Source organism: Lithobates pipiens, unplaced genomic scaffold (genome assembly GCF_037356315.1).
Source record: "Lithobates pipiens isolate NorthernLeopardFrog02 unplaced genomic scaffold, aLitPip1_a1.2 Scaffold_8, whole genome shotgun sequence".
In the NCBI taxonomy this organism is placed as follows: Eukaryota; Metazoa; Chordata; class Amphibia; order Anura; family Ranidae; genus Lithobates; species Lithobates pipiens.
This window is the reverse complement of record NW_027507903.1, coordinates 96,766,039-96,784,492: the sequence shown is the minus strand read 5'-3', so window position 1 is coordinate 96,784,492 and position 18,454 is coordinate 96,766,039. Positions and strand designations below refer to the sequence as shown.

The window sequence follows — 18,454 nt, the reverse complement described above, 5'->3', positions numbered from 1 at the left end:
TAGATACAGTAGATGGACTTGTGTACAACCAGCTTGCCCATACATGAATTGAAATTTGGCCGGTCCCAGCTGAAAAGGCCTCATTTCAATCCATGTATGGCCATCTTAAGGCACCAGTAAATCACTTCTAATATATCTTTGAAATGTTTTTTTTTTTTTTTTTTGCGCAAATCTTTCAATACATTACAACAGAGAAGAGTTTCTAAACCCAATAAATATTTTCAGATCTTGATCTTTAAAGGTGACCATACACTGCAATCAGTTAGATCTTAAATAAATTCGATTTAGTTTAAGAGCCTGTTTAATTTCCTATAATTTGAATTAATTGTTCAAGTGCATCTTCATATTACCTATTTTGCCTAAATATCGAATTGTACAGAGATTGATCAGATTGCATAGTGCATGACCATCTTAAGTGACAAATTTGGAATGTAGATGTGCCATGACCCACTTATACAAAGCACATGAAAAAACACCTTTTTTCATGACATGCTAGAGTGATCAGGACTCCTCAAACTACGTCTCTCCAGCTGTTGTGGAACTACACATGAGGCATTGTAAAACTCTGACATTCGCAGACATGACTAGGTATGATGGGAATTGTAGTTCCTGAACAACTGGAGGGCCGTAGTTTGAAAACTCCTGTGCTAGACCATTATTATGCCTCCAGAATTGGGAGTGGGGCATCTACCCAACTTCTCTCTGCTGGTGGACACAAGAATCTACATATAGAGAGATATAATATATATATAATCTATATCTCTCTCTCCATATATCTATATGTACACACACATACTGAAACAGGAAGCAATATACATTGGGCCAGAAATGAATCTATACACAGTAATTAGGTGTGTGTTTTGAGGCCAAATCATTTAGACATACACACATGACCCACACAAACACCACCCCATGTAAAAATAAATAAAAAATTATCTTAATCTGCAAATAAGGATCATCTCTTCCTCAGAGAACAGTGAGCGGGGCATGGTGGTGGGAAGAAATTAGAAGTAGTACAAGCAACTTCCTGGAGGGGTGTGATGTCATTCCTGTGTGCTGGCCACCCCTTCCGGGTACCAGATATGTGCCACGGGTACAAATCTGTTGCATGAAAATTGTTTGGGGGGGTAGTGTAAAATGCAATACTTGGGTTGAGCATGCATCTGCAAAACAAATTATTAATAAAACACAAAACATAAAAATGTGCTACAAATTTTATTGGTCAACAAAACGGGACTTGGGAAAGAGCAAGGAGAGCAAAAAAACACATGTATGTTAATTTGAGATACTAACAGAAACTGGTTTTGAGGTCTGACCATTTTGCAGAGGAAATGAACAGGAGTTAAAGGGACTGCACCCACAATCCACAAGGATTTAAACATTTAATAGTCACAACAGATTGAGGAAGATTTTGCTAAATAATGCAGCACAGACAAATCAAAGTGAAACAAACAACCTACAAACATAGATTGACAACATCAAAACTATTTCAGTGAAAAATATCGCCCCCCCCCCCCCCCCAAAAAATTTTTTAAAAAAAATACTTGCTCTAAAAAACATCTGTTTTGCAAAGACAAAATACAAAGAGAAAATACATGTGTTACAAACTCTATAAATACACCCTAATGTACTCTCTTCAGACAGACACACGCCCAAATGTACTCTCTTCAGACAGACAGACACACGTCCAAATGTATTCTCGTCAGTCAGACAGACGCACACCCAAATGTACTCTCGTCAGTCAGACAGACGCACACCCAAATGTACTCTCGTCAGTCAGACAGACGCACACCCAAATGTACTCTCGTCAGTCAGACAGACGCACACCCAAATGTACTCTCGTCAGTCAGACAGACGCACACCCAAATGTACTCTCGTCAGTCAGACAGACGCACACCCAAATGTACTCTCGTCAGTCAGACAGACGCACACCCAAATGTACTCTCGTCAGTCAGACAGACGCACACCCAAATGTACTCATGACAGACAGACGCATGCGCACCCACAAACACACCCAAATGTACTCTCGATAGACAGATGCCTCTTTTCAGGGCAAGGTAAAGAATGCTATCTGCAAGCTTTATATAACATAGGTTTGTGTGCTAATGAGGCAATTAAAAACACATGCACAGTCCATGAAACGCACAAAATGCAAGTTCACCAAATGTAGAGAGAGCTTCAAAGTGGGTACACCTGTTAAGGATGTCTTTAAATTACTAACCCAAAAAAACACACTCTCTGAGCATGCACAGAAAAATCCAAGTGCTGTTCACACACAAAAAGCACCAAAAAAAAAAAAAGTCCCTGAGCATTCCCAGGCCCACCCTGAGGGACATATATCAATGTCACCAATTTGGACAACCCCAAAAACGAAACAAGAAGTGCCTTTTAAAAATGAAAAATTGCTTAAAAGCTAGTAACTTGGGGGGGCTTGCGCTACCTGTAAAGTGGTGCATCTGGATTGGTGAAGGCAGCTCACAGCCTCTTCAGAATAGAATGGAGTGTGACGTTCCCCTTTAAAAGCAAAAGCTAGCCCAAGGAAATCATATGCATTAGTGGGGAAGGTTAAATGCCCTTTTAGGAGGAGCTAGAGGAGTGAGAGTCATTTTACATAATTTTAACAAGGTGCATGTCACATGTTGGCAACATAACATGCTAACATGACATGTGTGCAAATCTCTTTAAAAAATACATAAAGGTGAACCAGCATAAAAAAAAAAATGTGTCAAGTTTAGAGATGTGCCCATTTAACCCACGCAATTGTATGTACGTTGCTTAACATTTACTAAGATCTTGGCCGTGCAGTGAACAAACGCATGTGAATGAGTGCAACAGTCCCATGTGCAGTGCTTACATTGATCTCACGCAGTTCTAAACATACTTGCAGCAACAGCAGGCTTTAGCTCTAAAAAAGTTACTTTCTCATTTTATTTTGGTCATATTTACTTGGGCAGTTGTTACTAAACTTCCTCACATCACCCCATGATATTGGCACCTCCATCTTCTGTGAATATTGAATTGAAGATGCCATGCACCATGTCCATAGTGGCACACAGATTGCATTCTCCCATGCACCGAGATCGCTATAGTAAATGGTGGTTTTGCGCTCTGTTCCCAGTGCACTTTTTTCGAAATATGAAAATGTGTGTTGCGCCTCACCGTGCGCCTCTACTGATGGCGTGCGGCTTTTGTAAATCAGCTCCAATATACTGTCATTTAGAAGAGATTCTATTTGTGAGAGAAGTCATTATCAATCCAGAAAGACTATCACATAATGCGGTCCTCAGGGGACAATGGGTGATGGGAAATCAGGAGCTCAGCTTTCATTTGAGTAGCAATATATATACATGTTCGATATAGCAAATTACATCCAGATATCAGCTTTCTTTTTACATACATACATACATACATGCATACATATCAGTGTTTCTGTATTGCCGTTTGCTTATGAAAATTAGCAAATGGGGAAGTTGGCTGTCGAAATATTTCAGATTTCCATTTTTAATCTTCATTTCATGAAGCTGTTATTTCAGCAACATACTTATTATTTAATGTGTTAAATGCTGCTCTTTATTATTACAGCATGCTATCATTTGTATAATATTTCCTACTGTTCTTATGTTATTCTTCAACAGTTTGATTCTGTCCCTGGAGGCCAAACTGAACCTTCTGCACAGCTACATGAATGTAACCTGGATACGCATACCCTCTGAGACACGGGTAAACCTCCACTGATTCATCAAACCAGTACAAGTTCCTTTTGCTGCTCTTTTCCAGAATTGCTGTTAAAGAGGATCACTTTCAAATATTTAGTTTATTAATTGGAAGCAAGTAATTCAGTTTTCCAGACCCAGACCCATATCCTTTTTCAGTTGGCTTAAATCTAAGTGGAGAGTCTGACCTACGGTGACATCCTTCTACCTGAGGCAGTTGTACATTCATGTAACGTTTTATTTTCCTAATTAGTCCTAGCAAAGCCAAGGAGGTTAGGTAGATGACAGTTAACACTGATGTAGAGCAGATCTGTGTTGGAGGAATCTCCTAATATGTACATTTTAAGCCTGAACCTTTCTGTGGAAATAGCTAATTTCTAAACTAGCAATGTCTGGTAAATAAAGTGTAATAGAAAGCGTAAATGTGTTGATCATTTTCTGTATATTTTGAGGGGTTCATTCAAATGTAGTACTTTTAATTAACTTCAGTCCAGATAATCAAGTACATTTCGGGCCCTTTTGACCACTTTAATTCAAAAACGCACATGGAAGCTTACCCTTGCAGGGGTTATCAGCATCTCTACATCACAAAAAAAAATGTTCAGGCTCCTAACTATCTGGACAGCATAGTCCTTGAGTCGTCTCTGCAAAGGCCCACTACATTAAGTAACTCAGCCTTGTGACAAACCAACTGCTCAGCTTGGGGCTGTACAGGCTCCTGCCTAATTATAGTCTCTTAGGTGATACCCTGTTCAGATAGTATTGCCTCTCTGTGGGGCTGGGCGGGGCATTCTGCCAGCGTCTGTATACACATGTTGCTCCTTCAACAGCTTGCCTCTATGTGAATAAGCCCTGAACCATAGACGGCCACTATAATTAAAAAAAACTGCACAATCAGGATGCAGATTTACAGTAAAATGTGGACATGGTTAGAGGCTTCATTTCTCCCAAGTCTTTACAAAGTCTCTGGACTCCAGAACCCAATCCAGGTTTTACTAACCTTGGAGAAGACTGCAAAACCATTTTCTCTACTCAGAACAGACATCTTGGAGCCCCTCAACTTACATACATGAGAACTTTGGGTGGTATCTAACCCTTCTGACACTAGCAAGGCGCAGCAATGTCACAGTATGTAGAAGTAGGCAAAAAATGCATAGTGAAAAATCCCAGTCCAGATGCCATTCCCAAAACTGTAAATGCCTAGATTGTGCATTTTCCTTTTGTCTGCCTTGGATAAATGTTAAGGGTAGTAATATAACCCTTCTATTTGACATTAATAAGACCCCTTTCACACTGGGGCCACCCATGCATTAGGGTTAAAGCGCTGTTGTTTAAGAAATGCATATTGACTGCTAGCGGGGCGCTTTTAACCCCTGCTAGCGGCCGAAGAAGGGGTTAAAAACCCCTGTGTTGTGACGTTTGAAAGTGCTGCCCATTCGTTGCAATGGGAGCACTGTATACAGAGCTACCAAAGCACTCCAAAGACGCTGTTTGCAGGACTATTTCTAACATCCCACAAGCGCTCTGGCTTTCACATTCGGGTGGCATAGGAGGCAGTTTTCAGGTGCTTTACAGGCACTATTTATAGTGCTAAAACACCTGAAAACTGCCTAAAGAATTGTGTTATTCAAAGTATATGTAAACCCTTACCTTGTAAAACAACCAATTCAGTTTAAAATAAGAAGGAAAGGCAAAACATTTCTGTATATGTGAAAAAAAATATATAAATACCTTATTTTTACAAGTGGTCACATACCTTAGGTTCTCAGCTGTGTAATCGCTTTTGAGAGCTGAGGACTGAGAAACAGCAGTACACTGATCTTCCCAGATAATGTCTGTGAGGGGGGGGTATGGAAGCACAATTCTGACTAATAGAGGACAGGCAGGCTGTCCGTCTGACACACCCAGAAAACTGACCACACTGAAATGGATGTGTTCTCCTACATAGCGTGGTCAGTTTGAAATAGGAAAGGAGGGCGACTGGCAGGATCACCTGAGATTTTACACAAAGGAGGTAATACAAAGAGAACAGGATACTTTTCAATTATTGAAAACATGCAGTTCATGCAAGACAGCCAAAGAATTTACAGGAACTGGAGGCTTTTTGCCAAAAGGAATGGGCAGCTTTACCATCCACTGATACCACAAAAGACTTCAAGCTGTCATTGATGTTAAAAGGGACAATATACGGTATTTAGAACTGGGGTATGTAAATTTTTATCAGGGTCATATGGCTAGTTTCTGTTGTGATTATGATTTAAAAAGAGTAAACACAGTTGATTGATAATAAATGGCTTCAGCCAAGCACTTACCATGAGTTAAAAGTTTTTGTGTTATCATTCATATTCTCAGAAAAATGGCCAAGAAATCATAAATTCTGCCAGGGTATGTAAACTTATGAGCACAACTGTATTTGTTGGTCAGGAGGTGTTGGCAGAGGTCATAATATGACACAGACACACCGTTTTTTTTGTTTTTTCCCAGCTGACAGTGATCACCTGGATTGGGTTTACTATGGGTTCCTTTAGGTTGACTGTCAGAATCTTTTACGATTTACAGTGGAACCTTGGATTATGAGCATAATCCGTTCCAGGAGAATGCTTGTAATGCAAAGCACTCGCATATCAAAGCGAGTTTCTCCATAGAAGTCGATGGAAACTGAGATAATTCGTTCCGCATTGACTTCTATTGCATGCAATACCGCATGTGGCCATAGGAGGGGGGGCACCGGAGAGCCTCGCAAATACTCGGGGACTGAACTCGGAAAGCCTTGAAAAGGCTCAGAAACACTTGAGAATGGAGTGTTTCCGAGTATTTCCGAACGGCTCCGAACCATTCAGAGTGTCACCAGCACCTTCGCACCTCTGGCCAAATGTGGTACTGCACACCCCATTAGCTTGAATTCTGCTCGTTTGTGCGAGACAACACTCCCAAACTGAGTCAGGATTTAAAAAAAAGTTGCTTGTCTTTCAAAACGCTCAATTACTCGTTAACCAAGGTTCCACTGTATCTGCTGCTGGACTTGTTCTGCTAAGTCAGGGGTCTCAAACAGGCAGCCCTCCAGCTGTTGCTAAACTACAAGTCCCATGAGGCATTGCAAGGCTGGCAGTTACAAACATGACTCCCATAGGCAGAAGCATGATGGGAATTGTAGTTTCGCAACAGCTGGAGGGCCGCCAGTTTGAGACCCCTGTGCTAAGTTGTAATAATTCTCATATATGTAAAAAGTTTGTTTCTTATGATAAATACATGTTATGTAAATATCCTGTCCAATTCCCAAAAACTTCAGAAAATTGGAACACTTTAGTATCAAATCGACTTCCATGGTTGTTCGTTCTAGCCTTACGTCTTTAAACTTTCACTCTTCATTATTGGTTAGCAAGTCAGCCAATCCTAATGGTGTAACTATAGTCAGACAAAACCATTGACCACAGAACTTAGTATTTGAATACCATAGCACCCTAACTTTATGAATGTTAGGAAACGCCACAAACTGAGGTTATGAAGTACAATTGGTGTTTTTCTAACTTTAATCTCTCTACAGTTTTATTGCAAAGTGAACCTGTGCTTTGCCCATCCAGAGCAAAGCAACAGGTTTGCTTTATTGCCAACTCCTGCAGCCACGTATACCTACTTTCCCTTCACTCTCCCACTGCTCCATTCACCCACAGGAGCGAGGAGAAGAAACTATGTATCTGTACTGAATTAATTCTGGACTAAGGGGTCTCTACTGCAGGGATGTCAAACATGCGGCTCTCCAGCTGTTGCAGAACTACAAATCACATCATGCCTCTGCCTGTGGGAGTCTTGCTTTTAACTGTCAGCTTTGCAATGCCTCATGGAACTTGTAGTTCTATAACAGCTGAAGGGCCGCCAGTTTGACAACCATGCTATACTGTGACAGCACTGGGTGCCTGAGCTGCCAATTGACAAGCATTAGTGCTGTTACATGCTGCCCCATACCTGCAAGTACAGGTATGTTATTTTGCTTTCCTGGTCAAAAGAAGCAGCAAGGGAGCAATGTGAAATCTGCAGGGGCCAGTTGCTTTTCAAGTGCACAAAAAATATATAGCGTTTAAAGACATAATAAAAGAGGTCTCATCAGTATGATTCTGTTTTAATAGTAGCACTGTAGGAGAGATTGGGTAAATATTGGGTGAACTGATGTACAACACGTCAAAGAATAAAAGTACTCACCTTGTCATATGATAAAGGAGCCCACCAAGTGTTCGCAATACTTCTCAGGTAAAACAATAAACATACAGATCAGGTATATCTTTATAATGATCTGGTTAGAGTATTTGTTGTTCTTTCCAAGGACAGGACACTCTCATTGGCACAATCTGGAAATAGTCTTGTTACTGGTATCGTGCATGGCATTGCAGTAAATATTTAGATTGTCCAGTTTGGCAATCTTCAGCTTTCTTCAAATTACAAATGAAATGTTGCTTGCTGCCAAGAAAGCAGGATTAGCCAATGCTTGGCAAAACTAATATCTTAATTCTTTTCATTTTAGGCTCCTCTGGCCCAACCAGAATCTCCAACAGCATCTGCAGGAGAAGATGTACAATCGCTGGCTGACTCTGTTGAATCAGATCGCGAATCGGTCTGTAGTAATTCCAACGTCAACAATGGAAAAAATGGGAAAGAAAAGGAAAAACAAAGAAAAGAGAAGGAAAAAAATAGAACTGATTCTGTGGCAAACAAACTGGGAAGCCTCAGCAAAACATTAGGCATAAAGCTTAAAAAGAACATGGGAGGTCTTGGCGGCCTAGTGCATGGAAAGATTAACAGAGCTAATTCAGGCAATGGAAAAAGTGGAGATTCCACTGAAAAAACCAAGAAGTCAAAATCTCGAAAAGGAAGCAAGGAAGAATCCGGTCAGTCTGCTAGCACATCGCCTTCAGAAAAAACGACCCCATCACCCACAGATAAAGCTAGCATCTCTCCCATTGAAAAACTCACAAACAAATCATTATTAGACAATAAGTCAGACCCTTGGAAGTATAGCACAGATGTTAAACTCAGCCTTAATATATTGAGAGCTGCCATGCAAGGGGAGCGCAAGTTCATTTTTGCAGGCCTCCTTCTAACCAGTCACCGGCATCAATTTCATGAGGAGATGATTGGTTTTTATTTGACCAGTGCCCAGGAAAGATTTAATGCTGAGCAGGAGCAAAAGAGGAAGGAAGCTGAAAAGAAAGCCGTCCTCAATGGTTCATCTTGTAGGAAACTAGATCAGGAGGGATTTGTCAAAGAAAGGCTGGACACATCTCCTCAGGACAGGGCATCCCCAGTCTTGCCTCAAAGCCATACCACGCCACTAGTTCTAAAATTAAAGGATCGATCTAGCCCCACACCTGCATCCTATCCCTCACCCAGCAATGGTGCTAAGAAAAGTGGTCCTGTACCAGTATCTGCTCATTATAGCCATACACCACCAGTCCAAAGGCAAAGTGTTATCCATCTACATGATGTCAGCTCCAAGTCATCAAGCTTCCAAGATGATCCTTACAAGCCATTGGTTGGCTCATTAAAGACATGTGCAACATATCCCCAACAGAACCGCTCCTTGTCTTCGCAGAGCTACAGCCCAGCTCGAATATCGGGCATCCGCACAGTGAACACAGTGGAATCCCTTTCATATGAAAAACCAACAGAACATAAATCTCAAACATACACAAATGGTTTTAACTCTACTGACATTAGAGACTGCTTGGAGTACGCTGATGAGGAGTCTCCTCAAACGTGGTTGAACAATGATAAAAACAGCAGAGGCAGGAATATGGGCTGCCCTATATACTCGCTCCACCAGAGCAGGTGTAAGAAAGAGAACTGCTCTTTCTACGGACGCCCCGAGACTGACAATTTCTGTTCTTACTGCTACAAAGAAGAGCTGAAACGACGTGATCGGGAAAATAAAGTGCACAGGCACTGAATTTATTTGAAGGGTTCTGACCTCTTAGAAATATAATTTTTTACATGCAAAAATGAAATACTAAAATCACTTTAATTGCAATGGAACAAAATAGCCAAAATCAGAGAGAGCAAGGGAGAAATGATAGTGCTGCTTGTTGTTATACAGGTCGAGCTTTTATCTGACAGCTTTGTTTGAGGAGGGAGGAAAAAACTTTTTTTTAGATTTCTTTTTCTCTAAGTACATTTCATATATTTGAGCTGGAAGGTTGATCATGTCACAGTCAGTGCTATGTATGACTTAACTACTAAGGTGCCTGATTTTCCTTTTATTTTTTTCTTTGCTATCACTCAGGTAAGTAGGAAGGATCATTAAAGAGGTCCTGTCATCAAAACATTGTTTATGCAGCCATTTTGTTTGCTTACCAATATTCACCCCATAAGCTTGTGTGGAAATCAAAACATCACTAAGGACAAGCACACATGGAAATAAATTATAAGGCTGACCAATTCTGCTGTCCTTATTGTTCCATAATTGGTACTCAAGACAATTAATAGTGTACTTTTCATGCAAAATAAAAAAAAAATGATTCCCCTCCCTTTCCCTGAGCCTCTGTGGAAAAAGCCTGTTTACCTTGGTGCAGAAGAAAGCACCCTTTACACTGCTTGGGGCACAGTATTTATCAGCTCCTATTCGAATAAGTGAATTTTGAAAATGGAGCCTGGTCATATGGAATAATGAGCATGTGCCCAGGTGACAGGGAGCGGACTGACTAACGATTATTCTCTGTGGTCATACCATATAAATATGTTTCGTAATCTGAAATTAGAAATTAAGCTGGTAAACATTGCATCAGACCTGCACAAGCCTGGCAGCAGCCAGGACAGGTTATTTCCTAAGAAAGTCATGTCTAGTGGCAGGGATGGGAAATAGGATTCATTTTTCTTGTGTTAAAACATACATATCCTTTAAATTTGAAAAATGCTGAAAAACTGAAAGATAAAAATAATTTCCCAGCATTGTGAAAAATATTTAATGACCTGCACTTGGTCTCAGTCACAGCTTAACTCCGATATTACCCAATTATTACTAGCAATGAGAAAATACTTTTCATTGCAAGTGAAAATTGGTTAATGTATAGCCAGCCTTATGAACGAGAACCAGTGTGTTTCACTAGTATGCGCTCAACTAATAGCTTGCATTCACATGATTATTGTTTTTTAGCTACTAAATGGCTGCTTTACTCTGTGCCGATGATGGGGCCGATTTAGGTTTTGTACAGCTGAAGTACCTTTAATGCACTTTGGCTATCATATTTGTCTTGATGTATTAGAATATTAATATATACGTTTGTACTAACTTTTTTAGGCTCTGTTGCTTCATGTGTATTTTCCATCAACATTTTGTAATTAATGTGTATGTGATGCATCTCAGCAACAGATTGAAGAACTTGGCATAATGTCTAAATTGTTGGACGACTTCTAAGTCTAAAGCCATTGTAGACAAGAATTTGACTATCTTACCACCAGGATCTGTTTGGAAAGATTGTGGTGTGTTTCATAAATAATGGAGGGAAGCTACGTGTTGCGTCCTGTACTGTGATGATATTTATACAAACATTGTCTTACAATTTTTAGTAATGCTTTTATGTCTGCGGTCGTCGCTTGTACCTCTTTCAGATTTGATTTTACACCTTGTATGGAGCTGTCTGTTCATCGCAAATAACTAAAATCATTTCCACAAGCTCTATGGAATCAGATGGTATTTTGCTAGAGGTCCTTTTGTTTGACATTGGCTGCTTCCCCGCTTTTTTTTTTTTTATAACCCATTGCCTGATATTACAGTTTTTAACCAGAAAACCTCTTCTGTGTGTTTTTTTGATTCAGGCTGTCTTTAATGGGGACCAGCTTTTTCCGACATGATAGGTAAGCTCCCCCCGTTAATATCCATGTGTCCAATCAGAGCCATTGAGGCAGTCTCCTTGGACAACAGAATGGCAGTTTGCAGGCCATCGCCATGAGGTCAAAAAACAATCCCCAGTCACAAAGGGAAATTACTCAGAGAGGCACACAGAGGATTGTTTTGTGGCCCATAAAGTAATAGCTGGCATCTTGGCACGTCTGTTCTCAGACAGAAGCCTTCTTTTCAATGTTTGAAACAGAGTACAGGTTTTAAGCAAGGCTGTTGAATTTGGGTTTTTGAAAGTTTGCAAAACCCAGTAGGCAGGCATAGATCTATTTATCTGGGGTCTGAAAAACAAAACAACTATACTGTAAAATAGCGTACTTAAAGACTATGTTGGTCCTATCAAGTTGCTTAGGAGGATTTGCTAGCAAAGGACGCAAGGGTTTTGCAAGAGAAGCACAGGTTTGACTTTAACCATATGGTTTAGTAAGCAATTTGCATTGTAAAAGGCTATCTTAACTTTCTATATGGACATACAATGTAGCATCTGAATATACACTTTCTGTTAATTCATGTTAAATGGAGTTACAGTCAATCATTTAAAATTAGCAGACACACACAAAGCCATTGTAGTGTCATTTATTGTTTACATCAAAACTATTGGGCGTTTTACTTGATGCCTAATGTAAAACACAGTCTATCTCCACTTAAAGCGGGAGTCCACCGGGACTCCGCGTTTTTTTTTTTTTTTTTTTAAAGCCAGCAGCTACAAATACTGCAGCTGCTGACTTTTAAATAGTGACACTTACCTGTCCAGCGCGCCCGCGATGTCGGCACCCGAAGCCGATCGCTCGCTCGGCTGCCGGGTCCCGCCGCCATCTTGGGTATGGGAATCAGGAAATGGAGCCTTTCAGCTTCATTTCCCGGTTCCCTACTGCGCATGCGCGAGCCGCGCGGCGCAATCCGGACGGTCCCCGCTGCCTCTGGGAGCTGTGTGTTTCCCAGCAGGCAGCGGGGCACTTGCTGAAGGGGGCGGGCGCTTGCGGAACGGAGGCGTAACCTACGCTCGTTCCGCAGAGCGCTAGCCCGGAAGTGGGTGCAGTTACCTGGATTATCCAGGTAACTGCACCCCCCTCCCCCCTGAAAGGTGCCGATTGTGGCGCCGGAGGGGGGGGGGATTCCGATGAGCGGAGGTCCATTTTAGGGTGGACCTCCGCTTTAAGGTATATTGTCTGTACATTGTAGCAATAGATTAAACAAAAATAAGACCCCAATATATGTCTTTATACAATGTTTGATACTGTATGCCTTTTGCTAACCCTGTTCCTGCTTCCTTGTGGCCATAGTGTTTTTTGAAAAGATTTCTTTAAAAAAATACTGATAACCAGAATACAGCAATACAGATTTAATCCTCTTAAAACAAAAGTATAATAAGCATTTCACATGATCATAATATCTTGATACAGCAGACAATAAAGTTAAGTCACTTGTGCAGAAATGTCCTCTATTTATAAAAAAACTAAAGTGTTACTAGTAACAGTAATAAAGATGCTTTGTATAGACATAAAGGCAATGATGTACAGATACTTAAAACACTACATTGGTTTAGCTGACACTTTATTATTACTATACGTAACATGAATTTGTACCTAGGCAATGCATAATAAAGTAAATAACATATTCTGAACAAGCAGTAAATGCAATTTCAGACTCTTTCAAATCTATATGGTCATTGATGAGAAATTAATCTTCAGAGTTTACAATAGAGGCACTAAAATCACAACACCTTTTCCAATTACTTTCCACAGAGAGCAGAATCTTAACAGCCTGCACCCTTCTATCGTATACACATAGTAGATGTTTCTAAGCTTCTAAAACAGACTGAAACACAAATTTACAGTCTTTTGTGACCTTTGAAGAGCTTTGAAAATGAATGAATCAGTACAGTCAGCTAGATGGGTCAGGTACAACTTGTTTTAAAGACATTTTACTGCTTGTTAGGAATATGTAAATACTTAATGTCTATAGTCTGGACATAGATCTACGTTAAAAGGCAAGTCCACCCAAAACAGACATTTTAGCTTTGTCAAGATCTCTGTGCTTGAGCTTCTCATTCTGCACATCTGATATGGCCTTTGTGAGAGTTCTCACTTTACCTATTGGATGATTTTGTGAAATGCAACAGGAGTCCCTGCAGCATGTATAGCCTCATAGGTGGACAGGAACAGGGTCAGATGTTAGTTAGCATACCAAAACATATAAGAAGCCAAGTTTGACTCCACCATTGAGGTTCTACCTAAATTATATATTTTGGTTGAACTGTCCCTTTATATTTACATTTTCTTCAGCTGGTTTGGATTGGAGTACTGTGAAAAAAATACTGCTTTAGCCCATTTCATTTTCGAAAAGGAGAAGGAAGCAGATTTTACCCCTCTTAGCTCTGGGACAATCAATAGACCTTTGAAATTACATATTGGAAAATCATAATTCCCTAGTATAGAGCCATTAAAAAGAATGGAGCCTCCATTATGTTGTATAAAGGTAAACACTGGATCATGGTCATTTACTATGAAAGTGGTTTGGCATTGAAGATTTTTCAACCTTACATATGTGCCCCTTTAATGCTGAATATTTGTGCATATATCTTATAATTGTATTGTGAATGTTTAAATCTAAATTCTAGTGCAGCTGGTGATGCCAACAGTTGAAGAACATAACACAAACACACAAAGATAAGTACAATAAATTGAAAAAAACTTTATTACAAATAACAGTCGCTTCATACCAACCCTTCTCAATCTTTTTAACGTGTAGGAACCCTTGAAATACCTTTCTAGTCTCATGGAGCCCCTGCTAATTATTACTATAGCTAGAGCTCACAGTATATCAGTGTGATGGTCAAAAGGAATAATGCTCCTTACATTTAAGGTTGGTAGGAAAAAATCCCTCTTTACAAATAGTTCTAAAAAGATCATTGGTGTCAGTAGTTACTTATCTGAAAGGCAGAAGTTGATCATTGATCCCCTTGTTCATTGTTCAAGGAACCCCTAACATCTTCTGGAGGAGCTCCAGGGTTCCACAGAGCCCTGGTTAGGAAATCCTGCTGTACATATTCATAGCATCCATCAATTGTAGTGCACCACATAAAAAAACCCTAAACCCCCAAATGGCATGCCACCAATCCCTCATAAATAGGGGAACTCGTATTGAGTCCAAATCTGTTCACAAGAATAATGAACTTCATACGCACAACAATGCAATATATATATACAATGTTTGGGAGCTCTAAGTCACTGTTTTTAACTTGTAAGCAACAAGTGTCGGAAAAAGGCTTAGTCTTTAAGTGATTAAATTGACCTCATTTGCAGCCCGACGTTCATCCCTTTGATCTAGTAAATGAACAGAAAGATACAATGTTTCTTTTTGTCTATCTTTCAGCACTGAGCAATGTTGTTGATAAACATTGCCGACTACCTTTTTTTTTGACAGCTGTGAGCAGGAAACTGCTCTACATTTGTTACATGAATTGTGGAAATGCTGGATTAGGATCGTGTGGGGGGGTTGAATCGAGATCACAATTTTTTTAACGATTAATTGTGCAGCTCTACAATTATTATATTTGCAGTGTTGTATAATAATGAAGGACTGGTGGTATGGCAGTTGGGGTTTTTGGGGGTTTTTATATTGTCAGATTATTCAAAGGATTCTATGAATGTCTACACTGATTGTTATTAATAGTAAAGGCTTTTTCATTTAGTTTATTCTTGCTGTGGGGACATTTGTTTATAAGGGTTCTTCTCTTTGTGTGTGTTAGTGTCTTATATTTTTGGCTCCCTGTCTCCACACACAGTGCTGCTGGCTTGATACAGTTAAAGCATGCAAAAAAAAAATCGAATTTACTCAACTTCTGTTCTAGGGATCCATTTCTGTCATAAAGCAAGCAGGGGGATCTTTAGCATTTCCGCAGTCAGAAATTACCATTAACTTAGCTACTTGCAAATTTAAATACAGTGTTCTTTACAACAGGCGTTCACAATAATGTTCTCATAGGGTACCTCTGGCACATTTAAAGGGTAATTCATCTATTCGGTTATAATAATAGCTTAGTTCTAGCAGTAACAAAAATAATGTTATACACAACATTAATATAGGCATTCAATACTTTCCAAGCATGGGTAGGGGTTACTACGATGATTGTACTTTTTTAGGGAGGATCTCAGAGAAATGTATACACATCACAGTATTTAAATGACCTGTTACAATGGATTACATAATACAGAAATATAGGAATCACTGCCCCACACTATGACCGTTTTTACAAGGATTTCTAGGAGTGTTCATTGGTGGCTTTTTATGTTGATTCATTTATAGGTTAGGTTTTATTCCTCAGTTATGCTATGATAATACACATAAGGTTAAGTTCACTAACATTTAGTCATGTGACTGTAATTTTTAAATCTCATTGGACTAAAAAGTAATCATCACTTTCTTGATAATAATGATCCGTATCCTGGTGTGTTATCTTTGTTAATTATGCCTAAGGTCTGATTTCCTTAAAATTGGAGCAGCTGCTCAAAACAACCAATCAGATTTCCATATTAATTCAAAATAATAGTTGATTTTTTTTGTTTGTAATAGCTCTACAATATTCAATATGCATTGGGCTTTATGTAACAGTTGCCACAAATGAATATGTTGTACTTCTTTTTCTTTTCTATGTTTATCTTTAAATGTAATTTAATGCAATCTTACTGAAAGCCAGGAAAAAATGAACTGTGTTGCTGTCTGACAGGCTTTTGAAGATTTCAAGTTATGATCTGAGTTGTATTTTTTTTTATGTTTTTTTTTTCCTCTATAGGGACGTGACTTAATTTGCAAATTGCACAAAAACTGTAAAGGTCTGTGAATTATATTGATTTGTGCTAACACTTTCCTGTATAATAAGAGTCGCTATGCAAATGTTTACCTTATATACTGCCAGCTGTGCGAGATACAGTATTGTAGAAGGGATTTTCATTTATTTTTTGTTACTATTATATTAAGTACATTGAATGTGAAATCGGAATGCATTATTCATTGATTGGGCTATGCTGAAGAATATCTGTGTACACTGAATGCAGTTAGCAGTGAAAAGATAGACCATGTCAAGGCTTTTTCAATTGCTGCGGATATGCTAAACATGACTTTCTGATGGGTTCAACATAATATGGCCTTCTTTAATAATGTGGTGCAAAGGGGAATGCTATGAATTAGGCCATAGCAATGAGTAATGTGGGTACAGTAATAAAACAGGATCTGCCCTTGGTATCTATGGGTTACTATAAGTTATTACTCTTTGTCCCATGTTATGAAAAGGAAGCTGTTTTGAAATTCCATCCAGTGAGACTGGAAGTCAGAGAGCCTGTCAATTGTATTCTATTCCCCTATCCTTTTAGTCTTATACCTAATATAAGGAAGTTCCTAGTCTTGTCACAGTGCACTTCAATTCCCCTTCACAGGGTGTCAAGATGATACAAGATGACCTTTACATTGTTATGGGAAATCACAGCACATAGGGAGATTGGGGCACAGGCCACACTGGGGCACATTGCTCACACTGAGACTTTTAAGTAGAGCATAAAGAACAAGTAGTATTCACTTTATCCACCCTCCTTGATTTGTATGCCTTTTACATATATTCAGAAGTAAGAAAATTGGAAAAAAAATCATATGTATATGCATATATACAATTATCTAAAATTATGTATAAATACATCATAACAATTTCTAAATCTTGACAAAGGATACATCATGGTATTACACAATGGCCTTCATTATGATAACACATAAACCCCATGGAGTGGACAGAACCAATATAGTGTAGAGTAAATAAAAACATGGCTTATAAGTACATGACATAATTATATATGATGTGACTTTCATAAGCCCAGTAGCTAGTTTATAGAAAACTCTTTTTTTTTTTTTTTTTTTTTTTCGATCAGCCAGCAGGCTGAAACCAACAGATTCCATTATACTTTAGTGAAAGTAGAATTTTGCTGTTTGGTAGTTCATTTTGCTCACTGACTTAATAAAAAAGCCCATGAGTCTGTCTCCCTGCTATGTGTTTTATATGAATGTAGCTCAAAAGCTGACAAAATTGTAGAACTGTACTGCTTTAAATATGACTCCTATTTTAGAAAATATAATACATCTGCACTTGTCCCAGTGGCCTGTGAAAAAATGGCACTGGTAAAAAGCCCTGTTTCCATGAATACTGAGCGCACCCTCCTGACTTTGAGTACTTCCTGCTGTGCACTAGAAAAATGACTGTTTGCTCATTCAGCCCAATGCAGGTCAAGTCTTCCATCTTCAAGCAGTACCCTCTACTGATGGCTAGAAAGTTTGTTTGAAGCATAGATGGCTGCAAACACAGATAGTTCATACTAAACAGGATTTAAAAGATTTAAAGAGGAGCTTCACTTTACCATGCTTTTACCCCACCTATCACCTCTTACCTGAGGTATAATCAGAAAACTTACTCCTCTGCCCAGCGGATCCAGTGCTCTCCTACTGGAAACCACTGTAAAAGTGGCACAGCCTATATCCCACACTGCCATCTTGATGCACTCAGTCATCAGGAGCCAGGCTGCCTCTTCCAAAAACCCAGAAGAGACAGCTAGACCCTCAATGATACACTCTGTGAATGGGTTCCCACTGCCTTCTGGAATATGTGACGGGGATATCACAAGAGGCTGCAGGAGCAGGACACTCCATTCTTGGCGGTAATGGTGATGGGTGGGTGGGGCCAAAGAAAAAACAATAAAAAATTATAATAATAGAACAAGCCCACAAAAAGTTTGGATAACATGGAGTGGCTGAGGCACAGACTTAAAGCACTCTTTCTGGGTGAAGATCTGCTTTAACTTGAGAAAAAGTTACC

General features: G+C 39.4%; 1 protein-coding gene across 2 annotated transcripts in view; it reads left to right on the top strand.

The window, feature by feature from the left end:
* Positions 1–12,568, top strand: part of OTUD7A (OTU deubiquitinase 7A) — a 413,079-nt gene extending 400,511 nt beyond the window's left edge. For both annotated transcript variants that reach the window (XM_077473039.1, XM_077473040.1), the window contains 2 exons: positions 3,636–3,720; positions 8,230–12,568. In XM_077473039.1, coding sequence (XP_077329165.1) covers positions 3,636–3,720; positions 8,230–9,651 — 1,507 coding nt within the window. In that variant the 3' untranslated portion in view covers positions 9,652–12,568. The remainder of the gene's footprint in view (positions 1–3,635; positions 3,721–8,229) is intronic.
* Positions 12,569–18,454: the final 5,886 nt, after the last annotated feature.